The 26,339-nt window shown below is 45.9% G+C and overlaps 1 protein-coding gene across 1 annotated transcript in view; it reads right to left on the minus strand.

The window, feature by feature from the left end:
- Positions 1-649: 649 nt before the first annotated feature.
- The window catches only part of LOC117424309 (fatty acid synthase-like), a 35,335-nt gene continuing 9,645 nt past the window's right edge, over positions 650-26,339 (minus strand). The window contains exons 6-42 of the mRNA XM_034040535.3: positions 25,895-26,017; positions 21,330-21,445; positions 20,996-21,130; positions 20,199-20,661; positions 19,849-20,036; positions 19,558-19,747; positions 18,950-19,044; positions 18,578-18,712; positions 17,919-18,122; positions 17,693-17,808; positions 17,091-17,266; positions 16,774-16,965; positions 16,290-16,370; positions 15,780-15,965; positions 13,885-14,064; positions 13,384-13,587; positions 12,892-13,202; positions 11,890-12,276; positions 11,281-11,445; positions 11,050-11,168; positions 10,354-10,508; positions 9,832-10,035; positions 9,134-9,284; positions 8,520-8,698; positions 7,952-8,071; positions 7,513-7,635; positions 7,073-7,296; positions 6,670-6,862; positions 6,291-6,442; positions 6,107-6,198; positions 5,258-5,655; positions 4,676-4,864; positions 4,002-4,229; positions 3,628-3,848; positions 3,160-3,258; positions 2,400-2,651; positions 650-1,823 (exon numbers count right to left, since the gene is read on the minus strand). Of these exons, the coding sequence (XP_033896426.3) occupies positions 1,686-1,823; positions 2,400-2,651; positions 3,160-3,258; positions 3,628-3,848; positions 4,002-4,229; positions 4,676-4,864; positions 5,258-5,655; positions 6,107-6,198; positions 6,291-6,442; positions 6,670-6,862; positions 7,073-7,296; positions 7,513-7,635; positions 7,952-8,071; positions 8,520-8,698; positions 9,134-9,284; positions 9,832-10,035; positions 10,354-10,508; positions 11,050-11,168; positions 11,281-11,445; positions 11,890-12,276; positions 12,892-13,202; positions 13,384-13,587; positions 13,885-14,064; positions 15,780-15,965; positions 16,290-16,370; positions 16,774-16,965; positions 17,091-17,266; positions 17,693-17,808; positions 17,919-18,122; positions 18,578-18,712; positions 18,950-19,044; positions 19,558-19,747; positions 19,849-20,036; positions 20,199-20,661; positions 20,996-21,130; positions 21,330-21,445; positions 25,895-26,017 (6,884 nt within the window). The 3' untranslated portion in view covers positions 650-1,685. The remainder of the gene's footprint in view (positions 1,824-2,399; positions 2,652-3,159; positions 3,259-3,627; positions 3,849-4,001; positions 4,230-4,675; positions 4,865-5,257; positions 5,656-6,106; positions 6,199-6,290; positions 6,443-6,669; positions 6,863-7,072; positions 7,297-7,512; positions 7,636-7,951; positions 8,072-8,519; positions 8,699-9,133; positions 9,285-9,831; positions 10,036-10,353; positions 10,509-11,049; positions 11,169-11,280; positions 11,446-11,889; positions 12,277-12,891; positions 13,203-13,383; positions 13,588-13,884; positions 14,065-15,779; positions 15,966-16,289; positions 16,371-16,773; positions 16,966-17,090; positions 17,267-17,692; positions 17,809-17,918; positions 18,123-18,577; positions 18,713-18,949; positions 19,045-19,557; positions 19,748-19,848; positions 20,037-20,198; positions 20,662-20,995; positions 21,131-21,329; positions 21,446-25,894; positions 26,018-26,339) is intronic.

Raw genomic sequence — 26,339 nt, forward strand, 5'->3', positions numbered from 1 at the left:
ATTACAGCGAATACTGGAAATAAAATGTCATGATTAATTCTTGTGTGTGTGTATATGCAATAATATATATATATATTACAGGATATATAATAATCAGGAAAATAAATACAGTTGTAGTTTGCAATCTCACTGAGCATGAGCAATAGCAGTGGTTCCTAGCTCGATTCAGTCACGATGAACTCACATTGACTGCGATTATATAAATACAATTGCCAGACTTTACAAGCATAATGAACTCCATCTATGGCCTTCCTGAAGACATAAACCATATGAAAATAATACTATAGCATTACATAGTACTGCCAGAAAATATACCACGCAAAGATGTTATACTTCATGGTAAGGTATGAAGAACCCTTAGCATTATACAGAGATAATGACTGAGAACTGAACCCCGATTTCCAGGTCCTTTTATATTACTTAAATCAGTCAGCTACAGGCGAGAGAGATTACACCTTAATTAATGTTAAAGGACTTGGACAAACCAACCTGGATGACATTTTTTTTCCCCCAATTGTCTCTCTGTGTGTTGCCTGCATTTGCCAAGGCCTCTCTGCTGTTTTAGGATACATTACTTTTCAATATCCCTAGGTTTTGTAGTTCCCCTCATTGGCAATAATATTGTGCACTGTTGTTATTTTTTTCCATATGCTAATATCTTTATCAACAGTCCTTAGGGAATTCTGCCACCAACAGGCAAAGTATTCAACCTTACAAACAAAATGACCTGCAATGGGAAATCAAGTGCGGAAAAAAGGTTTTCATCTTTTGAAATAACAGCGTTAAATACAGGTATCATCGCAACATCACTGTACTGTGGTTACAAGTCACATGCAGTTCTACTGGTGTTTCTAGATATGTACACGTGTCTAAAGTAGATGTTTGTTTTTTGGTGTGAACTTGCAATACGCACCTTACGAGCTCTGCATCATCAGGGTGGGGCCCTAGCTTTGACTATACAATCATGCAACTAAATGCCCATTTATATTTTAATTTGTGGAAAAAAGATAAATACCCCTTAGCAGACACTTTTTCTTTGTCTAATTCAGTTATTGAACAGTATTTTCAAAGCGTTTACTCCAGTCTTTAGCTCCTATTTTTTTTTAAAGAGGTAAAACATCTAGGTTCATTTTACAAAGCTAGAACCAAACAAGTAAGTCATGTAATCCAATTATCTTAAACACGCCTAAGTTGTTTGTTTCTCATGTAACATTTACATGCTGTAAAAAACAATAGGAGTTAATTAAAGACTAGAGGTAACACTTTGAAAATATGGCCCTTTATGGATTAACTTGATGGCACCAGTTGAGGCCAACACTTGAAATGAGGTCAACATGACTTCTTTATATTTGAGAATGTTATACTTATGTTTTGGAAAGCTGTTTAAAAAATGCTTGTTCAATTTTAGTAGGGCCACAAGACCTTTGGACAGATTCATCAAGCTTTTGCTCCACTGACAAGTTTGCACTTTCTAAAAGTAACTGCCGGTATTCGGAAAACTACAAGTAAAACACATTCAGGGACCATTACATGGACTGTAGTTGTCTCTTCAAAGTTTTGCACAGTAGCATTATTAACAGTGCTGCACCCTTTACACCGGAGCAAATACTTGGTAAATCTAGTCCTTTGTACTGCTAAAGCTATTGCACGTGTCAGTAACCGGAGTGTGGTGGGCCAATGGGGTCTTAGCCCTCCCTGGCGCTGACGCGGGGCTCTGCCAGCGAGCTGTGGATGATGCCTATGATGGAGTCCACGCCCTCTCCCTCCAGGAAAGTGCGGTGGTCCCCGTCAATGACGTGGACAGAGACTTTCCCGTCACACACCTGTGGAAATGCAAGCCAGAGACGTCGTGTTAGTATTCCCACTGTCACCTACTAGTGTCTGAACGCCCTAACCTAGACCAAGGTTAACAGAACAAATCCTAACCTTTTTTTTAATGATATAAAAGTGAAAATTACCCTAGACAAGAGTTTAATCATAGTTGTGCCTTCAGCTTGGTCAATATTGTGTACTACACAAGAGAGCAACCGAACACAAGAACACGTTGGGAGACAAGGGCTTGTTATTCAACTAAAGTGGTGTCTCAGTGTTTTGGAGTTAATAGACAATCTAGCTCATTCATCTATTTTTAGTCAATCATAAAGAGTTCTAAATTCATGACTGCCAGTGCTAGGCAGGTGTATCTGAGGTACTACCAGGGAAAGCTGAACTTGGGGTACACCGTTTCTGTGTTGGAACACCTGCATGCTTACTCCTGTTGTTGCAGCTGGAGGAACCCAGGAGCACCAGAGGAGAAAAGAAATATTCAAACAAATCCACCCACGAATCCCTGGTTATATACTATAAAATCAGCAAGCAAGACAGCCGCAAACACGGCAGTTCCTCTCTCCAGCTCTCACCTCGTGGAGCCGGTAGTCACCCCCCAGCCCGTCCCCGTACTCGCTGCTGGTCTTGGCCTTCAGCAGGGTGACGTTGCCGTGGTACTTGTTGGCGGGCACGTACTGGTCGGCCGCTTTCAGCTTGTAGTAGAAGGAGGAGGCGGCGAAGCGCAGGGAGTCTCGGCTCATGCTCTTGTGGCTGGCTGTGATGAGGTCCACGGCGCTGTTGACGCGAGACTCCAGGTCTGACAGGGGTAGCAGGGTCTCCAGGAGCTGTGCAGATGGAGGAGGGTTAATACAGGCAAGCCTGATGGGGCTGACCTCAACATCTAACAGTGGTCTTTATATTCAGATGTTACAACACTAGGAATATGTGTAAGAGGATTCCATTAGACCAGTCACCACAGACAATGGTGCTCTTTATACATATTTGCCCAAATGCATAAGCTGCAATAGGCCTTATTTTCAAAGCATTTCCTTGATTCTGCTATTTTTTGTTTAAGAGAGCTTGGATTATATTGCTTAGTTGATTGGTTCTAGTTTTGCAAAATTAACTGATATTTTACCACTTTCATAAAAATAGAGGAGTAATTAAAGACTGGAGTAAACACTTTGAAAATATGGGCCCATAAGCCTAATTCTGTCCCAATCGACTAAGGGTTATTCAAGATAGATACAGAAATCCCTGACCTGTCATTGAAATGTTGGTCTACCTTAACCCCTTTTTTTTAGTGTTGCTTATGGTTGAATGTTTACAGTGATGGCAGATGGATAAGCTCACCTTGTTATATTCAGCACCGGTAAACTGTTGAATGAACGCACAGAGCGCTTCCGTTTCTGCCTCTGATTCATTGCCAGGGGTTAACTTTGCTCGGTAACTCTGCACAGAAAAAGCAAAAGAAAGAAGATTTAAGACTAACACACTGGTGGTTGGTTGCACATACCCCGATTAACATAAGTTTTGGACTACCTTACCAAAGGTAACCTCAGGTAGTCCAAGAATAGCTGTTAAGGTATTGTTGACCTATATAATTCTAGATAGGAAGGTTTCTATATAATTCTAATTCATAAACTGTTTCTCAAAAGCAGGTTAAAAGGGGTTTCAGATGAGTCAAAGTGACTGTTGTTCTGCTAACAAGAGTTTTTTTTTGTTTTTAAATCCTTGATGGTTACACCTTTAACCTGTTGCCCAAGTGCGGTTCTGTTTTTGGAGAGTGTCTTTTCCAGGTGAATTCAATCAGACCCTCACCTGTGTGTATGCTGCCACGTAGGAATGGGAGCCGTCAAAGAGGAAGAGGTACTCGACTGGGCGGGGGGAGAGCTGGGCTGCCTGGAGCTGGGAGCACATCTCGAAGGCCACACAGGCCCCAAACGAGTACCCAGCGATGCGATAAGGCCCCTCTGGCTGCACCTGCCGCACACACTCCAGGTAGTAGGAGGCCAGGTTCTGAATGCTGTCCAGGGGAGCGGCTGGGAGGGAGAGAGGCAAGGAGCGATGACGTCAGTAAAGCTTCAGTGTTGGTAGTTCAGTCACCAGAAATTATAATGGTAATCAATGCAATAAAAGTTACAACAGAATTTTCAAATGGAGAGTTCTTTGCATTCTTTCCAAAGTCAGGGTACCTTTAGTGCACTGCAGGCCGTAGCAGGGCACGCTGAGCTTGGAGGTGAGGGTGCGGAAGGCAGTGATGGAGCCCTCGATGGGGTGCACAAGGAAGAGGGGGCGCTCAGTGTTCTCCACCTCGTTGAGGCACGTCACGGTCGGCCCGTCGGGGTTCACCAGCAGGATGTTGAGGTCCTGGTCTGTGAGACCAGCGGGGCCCGCCTTCTTCAGGGGAGTCGGCCTGGACTCTGCCCGAGCAGAAAAAATAAACAAAACTCTTAACTAAAGGATTCCACATTGCTTGCTGTTGCCATCGAAATACTTTCCAGAAGTGGAATAAGAGACAACAAAAAAGTGAATTATTGGTGTAATTGAGCAGCAAGCTTTGGTATTCTTGCCTGTCGTCTCATTCAGCAGCTTAGTGCCTGTTTTTAAAGCTTTTATTCAGTGTTTTGGGAAGTCCTTGATAGAAGCACTATATAAACTGAATGTTGTGGTAGTTTGTTGAAGTTAAACTGAATAAAGGTGGGGAATTGTCCGAAACAAACCCCTCATCAACACTGTGCAACATCAACATACTCCATTTAAAAAGAACAGGTGTTTCAGGATATGGACACACAATACAGGTCACCGTGTAGTGGCAGATGTTTATCAATTCTCTGTTGTTAACGGCCCCTCTCCCTCTCTCTCTCACCCTCTGGACCGCTCTGCTTGCTGGACAGCTCCCGAAGCTTGTTGATGGTGAGCTGGCGGATCTCCCTCATCGCCATGACGATGTCATAGTCGCGCTCTAGCGTCTGCCGCACCTCCACGCCCATCAGCGAGTCAAGGCCCAGGTCAGCCAGCGTGGCGTCCGCGTTCAGATTGCTCACGTCTCGTATTCCTACCAGAAACACAGATTCAAGTGGAACCAGTGTCAGTGCTAGATTACTGTGTGCTTGCCTGCCTGGTCACACTAGAACTAAAGAAAAACGTAGTTGTTCAAAATGACAAGGGTCTATAACATAGAAATGTTGGATCAATTTAAATCCAACAAAAGTTGTTTCACCTTTAATGGAACTACCACAGGGTATTTTTGCATCCATGTGTATTGAATCCTATGAAGGCCCACTTGTGCAATTTTGTAAATGTTTCCTGTTTTGGTTACACATGCCAGAGGTCCATCAGTTAATGGAGGGTATTGTACCTTACTGGATGGGATATGACTGTATGACTGTATCTGCTGTATTGCCCGCTGCATCTATGCTAGGTGCTATTGCTTGGTAAGTCCACCTACCCAGGATGTGTGCCACGGCCTCCACTAGGTCTCTCTGGCCGGCCCCGTCACCCTTCACAGTCATGGCTTTCTCCGCCAGCACAAAGCTGGACATGACGGGGTGGGGCTGGTTCAGGAAGCGGTCCAGCACCTCCATGCAGGAGCCAATCCGCTGAGGCAGGGTGCCGCCAATCACAGCATCGTTCCCACCCATCGTCTCCAAGACCACACCCACGTCCCCGATGGCGCCCCACTGCACCGCCAGACCGGGGAAGCCATCGTGCTGTCTCTGCTCGCAGATACGCTCCATGGTGGAGTTGGCAAAGCCGTAGTTGCTCTGCCCGGCATTGCCACGGCCGCAGCTCACCGACGAGAACACCACGAAATAGCTCAGCTCCGGGCACTTCTCCCGGGTCACCCTGGCAACAACAAAACCACAGCAAAGTGTTTTCATTCCCAACCAATTCAGTGACGGGGATTGGATTTGGATGCACTGTATGTGATTGTTTTCTCTTTTTCTTTTTTTCTGTGCTGTTACTATGGAAAGCGCAGTAGACTTTTTGCATACAGATCTGTTTTTATTTAATGTTTCTTCAGGGGACTTGGGACAGGAGAGCTAGGTTTTTTTGTTCAAAGCCTGCTATTGCATCAGTAAAAGAAATCAGAGGGAATATGAAGTAGGCTTTGAGATAAGGTATAAAAGGTATTAATAGGGTTACACACGACTGTGAGATAGAGTTAAACAAGTCTGAAATCTCAGTAGAAGCTAGAAACAATGTCAATGTGACAGTGACAGCTGGAGTGGAGGACAAGGTACTTGGCATCCTCTATTCCTGCTGCAGCTCCCTCAGAGATCTCCAGAGTACTCACCTGTCCAGGTGAATGGTGCCGCTGTACTTGGGTTTGTTCACATCCAGGAAGTGCTCTGGGGTCAGGTTCTCTAACATGCCGTCTTTCAGAACCTGGTGGTAGAAAAAAAGAGTTGAGTTATCAACCTGAACAGCAGGTATTATGATTACTATTATTATTATTACAGCGATCTAGCTACACTTACCATGGCAAGGTGAAAGATGCCCCCTACTGGTCCCAGCTGGCATGCCTCTTTGATGAGCCTCTGCGTTCCTTTCAGGGTGCTGACATCACTGGTGGAGACCAGGACCTGGACCCCCATCTCCTGCCACTCTCGGACCCTCTTCGCCTGGTACCCTGGGGAGCACGGAACAAATGTTACCTTCGGGCATGCATTGAAAAGGATTTGAAAATGTGTAAAAACAGTTGACGTTACAGTATTTGCACTAATTTTTCTTTGTTCTGTGCTGTTACTATGGCAGAGCGAAGTGGACTTTTTTAAACGATTCCCTACATGGCTGGTATTCCCATTAGCAGCTATAGCATAGTTCCAGAACAGCTTCACAATGTATCAGTGCTCTTACCATTGCGTATACCGGATCGTGATGTCAGCACTAGTTTGCGAGCCCCTCGCTCCGTCAGCCAATGAGCAAGCTCCAGGCCGAAGCCGCCCAGCCCGCCAGTGATGATGTAAGAGTGGGAGGCTGGGCAGGAGGTGCGTGAGATGGCGGAGAGGGAGCTCTCCTGAGCTGGGGCCCCGCTTTCCTCCGATCGAACCTAAAAACACGCAGTTCCTTTAATTTCTCTCGTTAGAGCAACAAAGGTCTGGTAAAATCATTCAGCCCCCATTCACGATTAGTGTTATGAGTTATTTAAAGAATATCAAAGTGTTTTATTCACATAGTTGGAAAGAACATTCTCATGAGTTACAGCTCTATGAACAGGGCCCATGACGAATAACACAAACCGAAAGGGCGGCTCCCTCACCTGCAGCACCACCTTGCCGATGTGCTTGCCCTGAGCCATGTAGCGGAAGGCGTCCTCCACCTGGTCTCTCTTGAAGACGGTGGTCCGGAGCGGTTTGACCACCTTGCTGCGGATCCCCTCCTGCAGCAGCTCCGAGACCTCCTCCCACTCCTGGTTACCCTCCTCAAAGAGAGCGTCCAGCAGGATCCCATGGAACGCCACATTCTTCAGGAACAGAGCCATGCCTACGAAAAACCAACAATTTAGAACAGGGTTGAAACAAATAGTAGAAGGACTAGCTTTGGTCACCCCTGTTTTAATGGATTAATCAAAGCCTCTGAACAAACGATTACATTAATGGAATAATAATAAAATACAGAAGAAGAGTCCTGTATTTTAGTTGGCTGGTGTCATTTGTTACCGCAGTGTTTTCATTGGTCGGTGTGAAAGTGCCTACTCACCCAGAGGGCTGTTATTGGACAGGTCGTATTTGCCGATCTCTAGGAATCGTCCGTGACGAGCCAGACAGCGCAGACTGGCCTGTAACTTCTCTTCAGCCAGGGAATTCAGCACCAGATCAACACCTATGGAGCACACACACACACAGAAACATTGATTACTTTCAGCACTGCCTGGACACTGGACTCTGGAATCCAATCAACATGTAAATGCAATAATGTCGCGCACATAGGTATGCACTGATTAATGCTCAAAGATGAAAAACTACAACCACAAACACTCACCCATAGGGATGACGTTATAACTGTCTGAATGTTATAGATATACAGCACTAGACATATACTGAAATGTTGCTGGTTAGTTCCAATACCACAATGGATGATTGCATTCCTAATGTTTCTGAATGGATTATTGCTCTTCCAGTCCCCTCTCCTCACTCACCCCTCCCGCTGGTGGCTCGCAGGACGTGCTGCTCGAAGGTGGTGTCTCGGGAGTTGGCGAAGGAGTCTTTGTCCAGCTGGGGGAACCTCTCTTGGAGGTAGGAACGTTTCTCTGCTGAACCTGCAATCCAGGGAGCAGTAACACATTACACACTGCCAGGACAGCTCAGAACACTGCATTCTCCACTGACTTCTCAAGGAAACCACGGATTCAGGTTCAATTTGCACCTTTTTTTAATGGAAAATAAAACTGGCAACATAACTGGTGACAGTCTAGAATGTACAGTAGCCCAAAAACTGATCATTTATATACACCTACATTCCCTAATATTTATTACCTGTTTAACCTGTTCTGTATGATTATCTATCGTTATTACCGCTTTAATATTCTCCATGCTTACTAAATATTCAAGCAACTTCTCAGGGTTGCACAGGATTCAGGTCACAATGCCTCACCTATGGGCTTCTTTTGTACAACATATTGAAAACTACACCCCGGATTAAAAAGCTGTAAAGCTTAGTGCTGTATCTGCCACGGCAGACATTGCTGAAGCTGTCTGGTCACTCACCCACGGTGGTGAAGACTCTGCAGCCTCTGCTCAGGGCAATAGCGATGGCTGCCTGGCCGACTCCTCCCGAGCCCGAGTGAATAAGCACGCTCTCCCCGCTGCGCAGTCGGCCCCGCACCACCAGGGAGTAATAGGCAGTGGCGTAAGCCACAGGGACAGAGGCTGCCTCCTCCAGAGACCTGCACACAAAACACAGTCACATCCTGTTCACCAGGAAAACACAACCTGGTCTCTGTCTCGCTCTCTCTTAATCTTTGCCTTTAAATATCCCCAGAAGCTTTTACTATGTAATTCAAGAATGCACCATTGACTATAATGGAATCGCTGTGCTTATCACATAACATTAGAGACTATCATGTATATTTTTTAATTTCTTCATTGGCACAGTGGCACTACACTAAAGGCCTGGTTTTCTAAGCTTGGTAACCTATTTGCATATTCACTTTTGCAACATAGCTAATCTTAGCAAAGCAGAGAATTACATTTAGGATGACATGCAAAAGCACATTTTGAAATTGATAACAGAGTGAATTTCAGTTTTGAAAACCAGACCCTATGGGACAATGGAAGCACAATGGCAGCTACTCTTTTCCACAGTACAGTAAAGAACCTACCAGCTGGCAGGGACGTCCCACAGGAACCTCTTGTCAGAGTCGACGACTGTCGCCAGTCCCTTTGCCGGGAGCAGCCCCATCACACGCTTCCCGCTGGGGTTACGGCCCGAGAACTCCATTCCCAGCATGCACTGCTGAAGTGCAATGTCACCTACAAGAGAAGGATGTTACAAAAAGATTGGAACCAATTTCTCCTGAAAAATCTCTTCCAAGGTTGCATTGCTATGTACAATGACACAGTGTGCCACCACTGCAGGATTGCTGTTCTGTATCTGTTGTGTCGCTGTTGCTGCCTGGCTGCAATGGTCTGCTGGTCTGCAGTGTAGTTACACACACATGCACAATGTGTGGCGAAGGATTTGGACAGGCTCCGAAGATTTTCTTCTAGCTATAATTTTTTGGGAGCCGACAGGAACATTCTCATGTCAGCACCAGCTGCTGCCGGAAACCCCCTTCGCAATTTGTTTGCAAAGCTAATCAAATCTCTTATCAGAGTGAAATAGAAATATTAAGCCTAGCCTATGACATTTATCTTTTGTTCCGGAAGGGTTGGAATTTCAGGAAGGCTTGGAGTCTGGGCCCTGAAGATGTTGCACATTCTGCTACTCTGTTCTGCTGATAGCACTACAGAGCAATGCTTCAGTATTATAGTGCACCCTGACGTGTTGTATTAATCTCCAAGCGACGGGGCAGTTTACCTGGGATGGCGTCGGGGGGCAGCTTGCCAGTGGCCAGCATGATGTCTCTGAAGTTGAGTGAGGCGTAGTAGACCTGGCAGAGCTGCACGCTGGGATTGGTGGGGTTGAAGTGCCGCAGGGGTGATACTATCCAGCGCAGAGAGGAGAGGTCACCACGGGTCAACACATTTACATAGGCCAGCTCGGTCTGTTCCACACTCAGATCTGTGGAGATTCAGATTTGAGTATCATGATTCACATGTACCCAGTAAGATACACAATAACATTTGAACCGTTCTTACCAGGGACCCTTTTTGGGGATCCCACAGTAACATTTTGAACCCCACAGTAAATGCATCCTTTTAAGTACTGGCAAAGCATTTGTAAATGTATAACTGCATATACATTTAGAATAATCTGCTACTCGATTTAATTGTTTCCCAATGAATATAATGTTTTCGAATATTAGAACTTGAGAGGGTGGCATGTGAGATTTTTTCTCACTACAGAAATCCAATTGATGCCATTGGTTGCTGAGTGTACCTGTCTGCAGCAGAGTGTGTCTGAAGGCGCCCCATTGTCCGTCGCGGTAGACGTTCATTGTGAGGTCACGGAGGAGGATTGCCTGCATGTCCTTGTGGGTGGGAGCGAGAGAGGGGGTGGTCGATGAGGGGTCCAGGTTTGACACAAACACAGAGCTGTGAAAACAGAGGGACAGAGGCATCACTAGGGCGTGCTCCGGGCAACAATGCATCAAACATTCCAAATCAAAATTATCCCTGTAGACAACCCAGTAAAACGCCCCATTGCTGACTGGTGTTGTTGAGTGGTAAACTTTAAGTAAGGCAGGGCAATCCTTTTATTTACCAACACTAATGCTGAACACAATATCTTATCTTTTTTTTTAAATGTAGTCCCCAATTATTTTACCCCTGATTTACTCCCCAATTTAGAATGTCCCGTCACCACAGCAATTCCCTACACAGCTCAGGATCCCACGACAATGAGGAGAAACAGTCCCTTATGGTTTTTCCTCCCTAGCCTGCGGGAGCACCAGAGCTAATGTGACTTTCCCTCTGGAATTCCCAGCGAAGACCGTCGACTTCACACAGCCAGGACGCAAACCTGCGCTCGACTGACTGCACACCACGTGTTTTTACCATGCTTTTACCAGGTGAGCCACTCGGGGACCCCCAATATATGACCCTTAAACCAAACTCTAAGAGAAGGCATTCTCACCGTATCCGGTTTCCTCCAGGCTCCTGTTTCAGGCAGTTCACCATGCCGACGATTCCCGAGTCCCCACGACTGCTCGCTGTGAGCCAGACAGAGTGGTCCGAGGGCTCAGCAAGAGTGGACTGCGGGGGGAGTGGGACACATTACTCCAGAGGCACACTGATATTGAAATGAGTTTACCTTTGGGGGTGGTAGGTAAAGTAGCAGACCTCTTTAAGGTAGTCGTGTACTCACCTTGAGGTGCTCCACCCACTTATAGTCAGCCCCGTCGACAGGCAGGAAGATGGGCACCTTCTCGGGGGCCTGCCGGCGACACAGGAAGATGGCGGAGCCATAAAAGGACCTCTTCATGGCAACCACGTGGAGTGAGGCCTGGCTGAATACCTCCTCCCACTTCGTCTGTGGTGATCAGAGATGGGAGAAAACAACGTCAGCTAACTTCTGTGTGCTCCAACCCAGTCTGTCCAACCAGCTCTCAAATAATCTGGTTAACTGGACAACTAAAACTGATGGCAGAAAGCACGATTGGCAACAACAGGAACATTTTGATTGTTGGAAACTACAATTTGGGTCACTGAGATTTTAATGAAGGTCAATAACTCAGAGATCAACAAAGGTGTGATGGATTTTAAAGGTTTGAGATTTCTATTTTGTTCACAATATCATACTAAAATTTTGCAGTACTTGGAATCCATTTTTATTTTTTGCCCACTAGCTTTTTCACTTAAAAGATTGTTCTGCAGCTTGATGTGAACTAACTGTATGTGTGGCTAATGACTGTGGAATAACAGCTTCCTGCTTTAGTCAGTGCCAGTGTAAAACATGCCTACACTGCTGCTGTACCTGTGAGAGGAGCCCTTGCTCTTGGTTGTGAGCGGTGAGGAAGCTGATGGTTTCCCCCAGCGTGTCTCCCTTCAGTAGGGTGTGCAGCAGCACGAAGCCGCCCTCCTTCACTGCGGACGCCAGGTTGGAAATGACGTTGGAGGGGTTGCGCAGGGGACTGGAGGGGCTGTTACACACCAGCAGGTCCATGCCACCCAGGTTCCCAGGAGCCGGGCCGCTGCTGGGGTCCCAATGAGCCACTGAGACCCCCAGCGCCTCCAGATCGCTCTGGTGGGCTGTCAGAAGGTCGGAGGTCAGGTCCGTGGCAGTGTAGTCAAGCTGCAGCATGGGCTGGATATTGAGAAGGGGGACGATCCGGGAAAACAAGCGGCCATCGCTAGACAAAACCTGCAGGAGTAATAAAACCCTGTTAGACCTGCTCAAGCATTCCTCATGTCTTCTTACACAATGCACTTGCCACGCTTCTTGGCAATGATTTGCCATACTTTTCTGTTCTTTCCTACACTTTCAAACATGTTGCGATGCATTTAGCATGGTATTTTAAAGGATCATTGTGTACCAGCATTTAGATTACAACACCACAATTCCACTGCAAATCCATTTCATATTAAGACATTTTAAAGAGGACAAGAAATAAGCCATCATGTTTCTTTTTTTGTTGTTGTTGCTAATCTATTACAGACATAGGCAAACTCTTAAGTTCCAAAAATAGGCCAAAATTTTGTAGGGTACCAAATTGTTTGGAATCTGGACATAATTTCTAGTGCACTGCAAATAAAAGCTATCTCAAAGCGAATACTTGGTTGGAACAGAAACCTGGCAAGTTTGTGGTTCATTTGGGACTGAGGACTTTAATCCAAATTTAAAAGCATTCGAGATAGTGCCAATTGTATTTGCATTGAAACCAGATTTCTTTTTGACGTGCCAAGGAATTGCCCTTAAACTGAGCTAGAATGAACGTTTAAAGGTGTTTTTCTGAGAGGTTGTGACAGCCTCCCTCACCTCAAGGATCTTCATGCGTCCGGGGCTGCTGTTCTCCAGTGCAGTGTCCAGGCAGACTCGCAGGGCGGGGGAGTCCAGCAGCCCGTTCAGCAGGGGGTCCTCTCCCAGGCAGCCCCTCTCGCGTTCCACAGTCTGCTCCAGCTCCGAGTGCAGGTTCCCGTTCAGCTCCAGCCCACATAGCACTGAGAGGAGGTGTAGGAGACCCTTCCCTGACTGAGACACAGACTCCCCTCCTGCTACCTGCTCCAGCCCTGGGATCGACAGCTTCACCCCCTGCTGAGACAGCTTCCTCTGCAGCTTCAGGATGAGCCCTGAACAACAGGAGAGGCCTGTGTTACTGAGGCACACTCACAACGATGCGATACAACACAAACAGTATCAATGATACAACTGAGGATCTCAGCCTTTTTCTCATAGTTACACCTTTCTTTTTTTACACTTTTCATAGACAGAAGCAGTTCCTCCCTCTCTCGCTCTCTCTCTCCCTCTCACCTTTGCACTGTCCCAGCCTGGCTCGCAGCTTCTCGCTGCCCCTCAGGCACTCTGTCTCCACGTACGGCACGAAGCAGAACTCCTCAAGCGTGGGCGGGGTCTGTTGCTGTTGGCGACGAGGTGCCACAGTCGCATGGAGGCCGCAGATCTGAACTCCGCCCGCCACAATGTTGTCGAGGCAACGGTTGACGACAACATCCACCACTGTGAACACAAAGGATACAAATCACTAGATGCACAAATTCACCCAGGAAAACGGATAGTGTAGTTTTGTCATGTTTTCCTGTCACTTACTTTTTCAAATGCCACCAATCTGAGAGAAATAAACACACAAAGGCAAAATAAACACAAAAGTGTTTGTGCTATTGACTCTCTAACACTGGTAGCCATGGTTCAATGACCATCCTGTGGCACATGATTTGTAAAGCAAGGTTGGTGCCAATCCGAATCTTTCTCCCCTCCGTAGCTGTGCTGTATAGACCCCCCTGCCTGGCTCTGTACCTTTCTTGTCCTCAGTGTGGTCTCGCACCCTCTCCTCGTGCAGCCTGGGGTCCACGGAGACGGAGCGGATTCGTGTGGGCAGACGCAGGCTGCGTCCAGACAGCCCCACCACGATCATCTGCAGCATGGTGTCCAGGAAGGTCACCCAGTTCCCACTCCACAGCAGCTTCCCACGGTCACCTGGAAAAGGAGAGACAGGGGTGAGGGAGGACTAGATGCAAGATGCTTTACAGGTCAATGATATGTTATTATTGCTGCTTGGTTCTTGATAGTATGGCCATTTCTGAATCAGCAATGATTGTCTATTCAATGACTGAGGCTATGCTCTGTTGGTCCACTAGGAGGTGACTTTGTTCTATAATGTACACTGAGTTCCAGATCTTCTCTCTCACTACAGGGTGCTGCTCTTTAAACAGCATATGAAAGGGCTGCCAGTATCGCACAACCCATACCTCACATTCACTTAGTGTCAGTCAGCTCATTATCAGATAACCCAGGGATTGCATTCACTTTTTCTTTCTGTTATCTCTGTAACGCTCCTTATCTCTCTAAATGAATTTGTGATCGTTCTGTCATTATAATTAAGGCTGTAATTTTTTTTTTTTTCGGTTATCACGGATTTCACAATTTAAACATACAAATTTACATTTAAATACCTATTTTTTATAGCTTAAAAATAAATATGGCAAATGTTTGCCTTATTGATGCACTCCCTGTTACACTGCATTTAGGAACCTGGCAGCCGGTTTAGTTTGCTTCCGGTAAATGATTGAACACACTGCATACAGCTGCACAGTTTCCACGAAAAAGACACCAGCTGCATTAAAGATGGGAAATATTTCTGCTAAAGATCACTATGTCTAGTAAAAGAAGGGGGCATTTCACATGTCTGTTGTTATTTTTACATTTATTTATGGTTTTAGTTGGTTTGATAATTCATAAAATAGTCTTAAAAGGTGGACATAAACAATGAAATATTCTACAATTTAGCATTAACTGCTTTTCAAGTAAGCACTCAAATATTTAGGCACATTTGTTGTATAACCTGCATTACATGCATACAAGCCTTCAGCTCCCCAGTGCAGCTAGTGGGGTCTCACCTGCATTACATCCATACACCTACAGCTCCCCAGTGCAGCTAGCAGGGTCTCACCTGCATTACATCCATACACCTACAGCCCCCCAGTGCAGCTAGTGGGGTCTCACCTGCATTACATCCATACACCTACAGCGCCCCAGTGCAGCTAGCAGGGTCTCACCTGCATTACATCCATACACCTACAGCTCCCCAGTGCAGCTAGCAGGGTCTCACCTGCATTACATCCATACACCTACAGCTCCCCAGTGCAGCTAGCAGGGTCTCACCTGCATTACATCCATACACCTACAGCTCCCCAGTGCAGCTAGCAGGGTCTCACCTGCATTACATCCATACACCTACAGCTCCCCAGTGCAGCTAGTGGGGGCTCACCTGCATTACATCCATACACCTACAGCTCCCCAGTGCAGCTAGTGGGGGCTCACCTGCATTACATCCATACACCTACAGCTCCCCAGTGCAGCTAGCAGGGTCTCACCTGCATTACATCCATACACCTACAGCTCCCCAGTGCAGCTAGCAGGGTCTCACCTGCGTTACATCCATACACCTACAGCTCCCCAGTGCAGCTAGCGGGGTCTCACCGGCATTACATCCATACACCTACAGCCCCCCAGTGCAGCTAGTGGGGTTTCACCTGCATTACATCCATACACCTACAGCTCCCCAGTGCAGCTAGTGGGGTCTCACCTGCGTTACATCCATACACCTACAGCCCCCCAGTGCAGCTAGTGGGGTCTCACCTGCATTACATCCATACACCTACAGCCCCCCAGTGCAGATAGTGAGGTCTCACCTGTGTTGTTGGACTCCAGGATGCCCTGGAAGGTCTTGCCGTAGTCGTAGCCTCGAAGGCGCAGCTCCTTGTAGATCTCGCTGGAAGTCAGGCGCAGTTTGGGGTTGCAATCTGTGCCCTCAGGGGGGACGTCCATCTGGTTTCGGAAGTTGTTCAGGGCGGCCTCCTCCAGAAGGCTCACCTTTCCTGGAAACAAATGAAGCAGGTCAGTCTGTGGTAGGGAAGGCTCAGCGTGTGATAGGGCTGTAAGTGTTCACAATCCACAACGGGAATAAAATATAAAACAAGCAGAATATTCCTGAGAACTTGCTATATTGTTAAACCCATGCACTGGGAATGGTTTTTGTGTTGGTACGGTGAAACGGTAATCTTGCTCTACCTTTCACAGTATATGTAGAAAACCTTCTTCCATGACACAGAAATGTAAGTGTGGCATACTGCAGTTTTTGAGATCAACAGAACTAGTCTCAAACCCAAAGCAATGACAAGGAAAAGAATCCCGGTACATACCACTGACAGCCAGATTGCCGTTCTCAGACACCTCGAATTTGTTTGAAGCTGGCATGAGGCGTACTTCCAGCTGCACTGAGCCTGCGGAACAGAGGAGAAACACACTGAGCAGCCAGACAATTTATAAGAAGCTGAACAATTATCAGTGCAAAATTATCTTATTACACATCATACAAAGTCATCATATTAATTCTAACGGAAGCGCTTTGATGAGTGAAAGGTGTTTTATGTGTAAAAGGGCTGAGGCTTGGCGTGAACCATGCTCACTGCAATCGAGCATCTTAACCACAATGCAAAAGAGCCGGGCTCATCCACATTCAAGGTTTTAGAGCTTTTAACCTGATCTCATCTCACCGATAGGGGACAGAATCCGTAGAGGCAGTGTATCACACAACACTGCCCATTACATCTGCATGTAGCAATTGCAATGCAAATTTGATTGTTTTGGGAACATCGATCCCTGGCCCTGTCCCGAATCCCTCACCTGTCTTGGGGAGTATGGTGGCCCGGTGGATGGTCACATCTTCAAACATCACAGGGGTCTGCTCCATGACAGCTCCGAGGGTCCGCATCAGAGTTCTCCAGGCCAGGACCAGGTAGCCCGTGGCTGGGTACAGGACACGCCCATCAATACAGTGGCCAATCATGTACGAGTCTGGAGATTCCGGGTTCATATCTACCAATCAAGAAACAAAATTAAATATTAAATACATCAAAATATAGTACTGTAGTATCGCTATAGACTTTCTAACAGCTGGGTGGAAGCATCACTGAATTCTGTACAGTCTCCCAAATACTCACCAATGTTATAGACAGTCGCAGAGCTGGACCCCCCAGAGCCTGCTGGGAAATGTTCGATGCTCGGGACATCCCAGGTCTGGCTGTGATCCCAGACAATGTGGGGGGAGATTAGGGGGGTACCGATAGGGGCGGGGTACTCCACAGGGGGGTACAGCTTGTTACAGTCCACGTCGATCCTGAGATACCAAAAAAAAAACACATTATCAGTCTCTTGGGCCTCTCAAGTGTATTAGAAATATCAAAAGAACAGCACCCCCCAAAAAGTAGTGAAATTGGTGAATATAAGCTAATCAAAAATAAATGTGCTAATTAGCCAGCTATAAATTGAAGCACTTTGTTGTATCTGGATCATGCCATCCACTGGCTTTTTTCTGCATTGCTACCCAGCTGGTTTATGAAAAAACAGAAGTGAAGGTTTACAGTTACACTGAGTGAATTAGCGTCATATTCACAAATCCTTTGTTATAGTTACCAAAATCAAAACAGGGTTTTAGTTCGGTAAGTCTGAGTCAAAGCGTTTTGGTAAATCTTGACCCAGCAAAACCAAGTGCAGACCGCAATGTCACAAGATATAACAGGAAGTCCCGCCCCCAGCCACCCACCCGCTCATGTAGACCTTGCCGATGTGAGACAGGAAGAACTCCAGGTTGTTGGCGTGCCCTCTCTTCATCAGAGGAAGGATGGAGCAAGTGGTCTTCAAACTGCGTTTTAGGATTGCCTGGGAAGAAAGACAAACAGTTAAACCAGGAAAATAGACAGGAGAATACAATAACTTCATAGATTGCGTTTACAGTACTAGAAAACTAGAACTAGAACTACTTTGGTTACCTGCAGTAGAGCATGTGGGGCGATCTCCACGACGACGGCGTTGTCTGGCACCAGGTTCAGGCCCTCCTGGAACAGCACAGGGCTCACCAGGTTGTTGACGTGGTACTCAGCAGAGGAGAGCCGCGCCAGGGGGCTGTCCCAGTTTGACTGTGGGATGGAGGTGCTGATCCAGCGAGGGGAGCGCTCCTTCGGGTTCTTTATCACCTGGAGGTGGGGGTGAAATCATTAACACTGGCTGCGTCAGAGCAGCTCAGTGAAAGAACCTATCTAACGCCATGCTCAGTTCCACTCCTCCTGAGCCGCTCAGAGCAGATTTCATAGGCAATCCGAGTGAGAGGAAAATAAACTCTCATTCACGTTTTCATTTAACATGTTTTTGTCCACTGCTTTATCCTTGTATCATGCATTTGCATTTTCTACATGTCCCAATATAAAGACTAGAAGACAGTTTTTTTTGTCCATCCCCATATGAGGTCGCCATGCATGAAAGGGTTAAAAAAAAGAAACAAAAGTAAAGCTATTTTACTGTTTTATAACATCATAGCTACAGACTGCAGGTACCTGTTTTTTAAGATTGCTGAAAACCAATAGGGAGCAGTATTCTTATTCTGAATAAAGTGAACCCGTTCCTGTGTGATCCAGCTGTTGCTTTCCCTTACCTTCTTGAGTGCATCGAGCAGGGAGGGGGCGATGGAGGCCATGTAGTATGAGTGGAAAGCTACCCCGGCACTGCGCACCTCCTTGGCAAAGACGCCCTCTTCCTTCAGCTTAGCAACGAACTGGCTCACCGACTCCTGAGGGACACATGAGCAAACAGCACACCGAGGATTACCAGGGAGTACTGTGGCTTACACTGGTTATACGTGCAGGGCTTTACAAGCATATTGCGTATGTGTGCACTCTAAGCCTGAAAAAGATGAATTCGTTTTGAAAAATGTGTTGTAACGAAATCGTTAATCCACTTAGCACTCTGAGATTGGCCTGACCTCAGTACTGGCCTGTATGTATTGTGAGTTCAGGCTGATTGTTACCTGTGGTCCTGAGATGGTGACAGTGTCCTCTGCATTGTGACAGGCCGGGACCACACCCTGCGGACACTGCGCCTTACACTCCTCCCATGTCAGGCCTGCACGACAACACAGCACCATGTTAGGGATATCCGGCTGATGCTTTTACGCTAACAGAACTCTATGTAATTGTTCTTTTAAGTTCAAGTCCAGAAATGACTTGGTTATAAAGCCACTGTTTACTTTTTCACTGCTTCCAACACTATTCAACCTTTAAGCAGGAATACAAAGGTAAGTATTTTTTTTTCTTTATTTAACGTATATGTAATTTATGAGGGACTTTATCTTGAATTATTAGTTGTTTTTGGCCCCCGGGTTTTTACTTTCACTATACCATTCACAACTCACACCTGACTGCGCCACCCAACCAGACAATCATATACTATATAATATGAAGAAACAGCAAAAGAAATGAGGATTTTACAAAGTATATTTTTTGTTTTCTATCTATTTAAGATGCTTTTAATAAAGTATGCTCTTTACCATTCCTTCACGACACATTACCAAGCTTTCCAATGGATTTCCAGGGTGTCCTGCAGTAATGGTGTTGTGAGTTTGTGTCAGTTCCTTACCCACTGCGGCCATGCCCCCGGGGGGCAGTTTTGCCTCCTTGATGCTGCGGCCTCTCCAGTATGCTGCAAGGACAGCCTCGCTGTGGCTCAGAGACCCGTCCGCGTATCCGCACGCCAGCTCCCCCACCGAGTGTCCCACAATGCCGTCCGGCTGAAGACCCAGCTTGCTCAGCATGTCAATTTGAGCGATCTATAGAACATGTTTAAAACAAATTACTCAGTACTCAAATCTGAACTATGCAGAAAGGCCCTATCCCTGCCACTGTGCTGGAGTCCCCACCTCGCTTTTACCTGAATGGCAGCCAGGCCCACGAAGGCATGGACAGTATCCTCGAAGGTGCTGTCATCGGCTTCCATGAGGAGCTGGGAGACCTGCAGCCCCGTGTCCCTCAGAGCCTGGTCCGAGCGCAGGATCGACTCACGGAACTCAGTCAGCTGCATCAGGCTGCGTCCCATCCCTGCCCACTGCGTGCCCATACCTACAGAGAGATAGGGCCCACCACATCACTACATTATACAGTGCAATATAATACAATACACTATAGGGCTCTATGGTTTCTTTCATAGTGTCTTAGTGAAATGCCTTGCCATCTAATGTTTTCAAGCACAAGACCAGCGTCTTCTCCCCCATCCCTTCTCACCTGAGCAGATGTACCAGAGAGGTCTGGGAGTGGCCTGGCTTTGCTGGATCTCTGTGATGTCTGAGTCGCTGCCAATCAGAGCGTACCCTCTGTAGGGCATGGCGGCAGTGGGCACTGCCGACACCTCATTGAGCATGCTCAGAAAGGTGGCGTCGTCGGCGTGGTTCCTGCCCTGCTGGATAAGCGTGCTCACTGCCTCCTCCGTTCTGCCGCAGACCTGGAGCAATCGGGGCAGCGCGAGGCTCTGCGAGGGGCGGAGGGGGTGGGTGCTGGGGGGGCGCAGGATCACATGCACGTTGGACCCCCCGAACCCGAAGGAGTTGATGCCCACAATGCCCCCTCGCACGGGGATTGGCTCCGAGACCACTCTCAGCCTGCCGTCTGTCAGAGCCGGGATGTCAGTGTTGGGGGTGTTGTAGTGGATGTTGGGGGCCCACAACCCATGTTCAAGAGACAGCACCACCTGACACCCCAGAATAAATAAAACAGTGTTAACTGCAACCACACTTCCAAAATAATGAAAGCACCGCGAAACCATTAGAATGGACAATACTCTGTACAGGGGGACATATAAGATCCTATTTTGAAGCACTTACAATACAATACAATATATACCTTCTCTAATGCATTTTCATTCCTATTTTACAACTCAGAGTGAAGAACAAGAATGGAGTATTTAGCAAAGGAAATACAAAAGGTTCAGTGATAAAACAAAATGCAGTGTGTAACTGTTTTTGCCATTGTAACCTAAACGGGTACAGAAGGGCCCTGGCAGAAGTAAAGAAGAAAAGCCTCACCTTGGCCAAAGCTGCCAGTCCAGAGGCAGGCTCTGGGTGGCCCATGTTGGACTTGGTGGAGCCGATCAGGAGAGGCTCGCGTTCCGTCTGGCAGAAAACACCCACAATCCCGTTCACTTCCTGAGGGTCGCCGACCTAGGAAAAAAAAAATAGATACATAGATTTGTTTAAATCCCTGTGTGTCTATGTACGTTATAGGGAGGGGGAAATAGATGTCAGGTAGCATAACATCGTTCCCTGAGCAGAGCTGATGAGGATATCAAGCACCCTGCCTGATTGTAGCCAGTATGACTAGTCCCTCTGCTTGTGCTCCACAATACAGAGCAGCGCTCACCTTGGTTCCTGTGCCGTGTGCCTCGATGTACTCCACCTCCTCCGGGGCGATGCGCGCCTCCTGGTACAGAGACCGAACCAAGCGCTGCTGCATCTCTCCTGAGGGGAACGTCACGCCTGTGTAAGGCAGGCAGAGAGAGGCTGGTCAGCGGGGAACACACCTACAATACCTCCCTGGTCTACTGGAACAACAACCAAACACAGCTGAACAGAGGAACAAAACTGCCTATTCCACAACCCTGAACAGAGGAACAGGGACATGTTTTTTTACCCCAAAGCTGCATAGAATGAGAAACCACAAGCACCTGTAACTGTGTTTAAATACTAAATGCTCCCGCTCTGTATTTTGTAAGATTAGGCCTACAAAGTTCAGTGCACTATGACAAAATAACTTTTCTCCACCATTACGGTTTACCAATCTCACAAGTATTCTGTCTTGTCAATACAACTGCATATCCTACAAGTCCCATAAACAGAATTGTTCCCCTGTGGAGTGATTTACAGAGATGTTTTGTAACAAATGACCATGCAAAGTTAAGACCTTATCAGTTGACCAGTTTTACACTTCACTACTTGAGAAAGTGCAACATGAATTTTCAAATGATCACATTCTGAATTTCAGTAGCCCTCTCGTTTTGTGTAGAGAAATCTATTCCGTTCATATTTTACTTGGCTGTGTCCCGATTCTACCTGCAGGTAAATGTTTAACCTGGGCACTGCAGAACAGTACTCCATATGATATATGACTACTGATTAAAACACATGCCCTGTCATTACATTAGCTTAAAGAACCAGACTGAAGCAAGGGCCCACTGTTATCCTGGCTAATGAGACCTCAGCATACTACTCTGGAGATGTGAGACAAAACAGACACAACAGATATCAATAAAGCCAGATTTAATAGTTTCAGGAGCTAAGCCCCCTAAGACATGTATAATGCCAGGATCAGTTTTATAACAAAAGGTTTTCTCATGAGGCTACATTACAATATTAACCACGGGGAGGCGAGTGAGGAGAATTGTGTGTCACCAGCATGCTGGTTTCTGGGATACAAAAAAAAAAAAAAGGTTATGAATCACACCTGTGATTACTACAAACGTTTAGAAAAATGTTGCCTTGACTGCAGAGCGTGCTGTCTCAAAATGCATTTAGTTTCTTCCATATCTAGGGCTACACAAACTACCAATTTGCCATCCTGGCTGCAGATTGTGCCTAACCAGCTATGGCTGGTGTTTCTAATATTTTGACCAGACGTGGACGTGTTCCACCCTTTTGTTAGATTGTGTTCTAATTCTTGGCTGTATCACACAATTGCGATGGCAACGAGTGGCCAGGGCTTACTGAGTACAAAAGAGCTTGGGACTGCTAAAGTTTCATTGCTGACAGTTCATGAATGGCAAACATCCGCAAACAAATCACAAGGCAGGGGGAGTGTATTTTTAAGCAGGGAATCTGTTGCGGATAAACTGGTAACACTGTAGGGAATTGCAAGCTCAGCTGCATAGCACTATGCTGCCAGGGGTGTGATCCATATACAGCTACTTAATCTAGCACCGGCTGACACAGGCACAACCTGTCAGCACAAATTATTTTATGGTGAACTTCCAACTCCAGGCTGTTGATAAACACAGACCGTATACTGGCGGGCCAAGCATTACAAGGGGAACTGGGGTAAAGGTCCCTGCACACAGCTCTCACTGTCCTCTTAGTAATGTTACTGGTCATTGAAGGTCTGAGACTAGTTCACTTTTACATCTGTTATGAAGTACCAGGCAGGTTTGTATCAATGGGCTGTCCCTCTTAGAAGTGATTCAATCCCAGACATGTATCTGTAATATCTGTAATACCAACAATGACATTACCAGTGGATCCAGCCAAGTTAGATAGAAATGCAATTATACTCTCAAAAATTACAGCTCAATTTTCTTAGAGCCTTTTTCCACAACCAGGGAATCAAGGAGTAATCCCAGATTAACCATGGATAGCAGGGGCGTCATTTGGGAGGGGGCCGACAGGGGTAGCCGCCCCTGCCAAGCTCGCCAGGGGGGCCCCCAAATGGCAGTTTCTGTGAGAAGTTAAAAGACTTAAAGGAAAGTGTTCATGCTTCGGGACATCGAAAGTGCAGCGACTAGCATGACAATGTAACGCTGTTGAATGAACATTGTCTTTTTTCTTGCCAAAAGCTGCAATGATTCTAAGTACTATGTTTTAAAATTGTTCAGCCTAAAAAAACATCATAGCAACAGCCTCTCTCAAGTTATCGCGATAATTTGCATTTGTTGTAAATTAGCTGTTGTGTTACAAAAAGCAAAAGAGAAAGGTATGTTTGACTAATAATTATGTTCAAGTGTTTAAGATGTGTTCTGGGAACTTGTCAGTAACATTAGCTTACATCATCTATTAGTCACAGCAACTAAGCAAATAGCAAAATAATAGCCAGGGTCAGCGTCAGCACCAGGGCAACCTGGGCAAGCACCTGGGGCACCGACGCCACAGGGGGGCCCACACATACATACAGAAATAAAACTGTTAATAAAATAAAATATTATTCTGTAAAGTGTGTGTTCTGTTTTCTGTTAACTGTGTACTAAGAAAATGCGCTAAAATAATATACTGGTAGTTTTAATTAAACATATATATGTATTTTTACTATTTTCACACTGTACAGTAATGTGTAAAATGCAGCAGCATGGTTTATTGTGTGTTACCAGTAGGCTAAAGCAAAAGTGCGCTACAGGTATTCATTTGATTTGTATATAGGCCTACTGTACAGATTTAGTACTTTTTTTTTTTTTTTTTTAAATCAGACAACTCATGGGGGTGAAGGGGGGGGGGGGGGCACTGGAGTTCCATTGTCCGGGGCCCACAAAAACCTGACACCGCCCTGATAATAGCCAGTGCCATGTTAACTAATTAAGAAGTTACTGAGTCGAAGAGGGGAACAAAAAGCTAAACTCGCGCCACCGGTAGATTGTATTGCCTTTTTGAGCTGGTACAACTCTAAAAGGATACTTGCTATAATTATACTCAGGGCTTAAATTCAGCCTGAGCTGTCCAGACAGACGATCTGATTGAGATCAGTCGATTAAATGGGACGTTATCAAGCAAAAATCAGCCCATATGAATGGGCCAGTAGGTACCTACTAGCCTACTAACCCCTAAATCTACCCCCTACACCTAAAACTAATGTCTACAACTAACCTAATATCTACCCCTAAACCTAATCTCAACCTCTAAACCTAATTAATTAAAAATTAAAGTCATTTTTACTATTATTTCAACACCGCTTTTTAACACCCTCTGGCACTACTACAACCGAAATATGAAATACAATTTTACCATAAATAATTATGAACGTTTATTTTCACAGGGACTTATTTTCATGGCAATTATTACAAGTGAAAATAATATATGGAGAGCAGCATAACAGGAGCGCCAGTTCTGTATCTGTATGTGTGCGTCTGTCCTTCCTTTCCCTGGTTGTTGCTAGTGCTGTGTGTGCGTGTATCATGTGCAACTGTAAACGAGTTAACTGCTGTGTAAACTTGACACAATGTATTTGCTTTGTTCCCTTATTTGAATAAGTCACTACTATCGGCAACCCTGGAACAAGACATCGGTTTGGTTGCCTGAGAATGTACGCGCTTCACTAGTTTGAACCATTATTACAACTTGAACTAGGAATGTAACTCCTGTCTTTTTATAGCAATGCAATTTACTTAATGTGTTGGGAATCGGAGACCTCTGTGGAAGTCCAGAGTTGCACATGTGGTTGATTCATGCATCTGTCTTTTGGAGTTTTACTTTTTTGAAATTGGAGTTTTACTGAAGTGTACTTGTATGTAATTTCCTAGTTGGCGACTGAAACAGAAAAACAAAACGTGTACAAAAAGCTTTTAAAACCTGTGAACAAAATAAAAAATAAAATAAATGCAACTGCTTTAAATGATCCTGTTTGTTTTTTGGGGGGGGGGGGATTTGTGGCGGTCGGGCTCCAGGAAATATTCCATGAGAATTTAAACCCTGCTTATACTTATATATTACTAAAAATCATCGAGGTAGTCATCACTCTTCCAGTAACCATTGCAACAATGAGCGTCTGTTTTCTGTTTTAAGTTTGGTTAAAACCTATTTATGAACTTCCATGACCAATCCTCGTCTGAGTGATCTGCTTTTAATGGCAACTGAAAAATCACTGGTAAAAAAAAACTTGATTTTGATGTCCTGGTTGATATCTTTGCAAAAATTAAGCCTAGACGATATCCGCTGCTTCCCTAGGTTTATTCATGCAATGCCACAGATTATTATTTTTTTTTTAAGTTTGTTGCAGAGTTTTATTATTATGGAGAGGAGCCCCTAAATGCATTCTTTGCCCCCACCACCCCCCCCCCAAGCTTTTTGTGCAGTGACGCCCCTGATAGATAGGTGGTTGATGCAATACAGGGGGATGTAAAACACTAAGAAAATCCAGCTGTGACCTATCCCAAAGGCAGCTGTAACCAGTATCTTTGGCCAGGGCTCTGTTAGTTGAAAGCACAGAGGAATAAGAACACAAGCCTGCTTCACCTTGCTCTTTGTACCCATCTGTGTTGTTGCCGGCATTGAGGACTGTGGCGTAGACCCGCCTGGCCATCGATCTCTTGGTCAGCAGGACGGCCACTGCAGCTTCAGAGCGACAGTATCCGTCACCTAAAACAAAGGAGGACAGAGAGATACCAGTGTGTGAACAATAAGCCAGTCTCTCAGAGCCGGGGATGGGGCAGTAGCAAACTCAGGACCAACCATATTGAAGTGTGACCGTGTATCAGGGATAGACATGAATAGCTTAGTGTGTTCGCCTGGTATTGAGAAAGCACATGGGTATATGCATAGGACTGCTATGCCTTATCTGGTGCACGTTATCAATTCTCCTCTCTACTGTGTCTACTGCAACAAACAATGTCTTGTTAAACTGCCAGCATGACTGTCCCTTTAAACAACAGGTAGCAATTCTTGTTCTGTACCCCAAAAC

This window comes from Acipenser ruthenus, chromosome 19, assembly GCF_902713425.1.
Source record: "Acipenser ruthenus chromosome 19, fAciRut3.2 maternal haplotype, whole genome shotgun sequence".
NCBI classification, from domain to species: Eukaryota; Metazoa; Chordata; class Actinopteri; order Acipenseriformes; family Acipenseridae; genus Acipenser; species Acipenser ruthenus.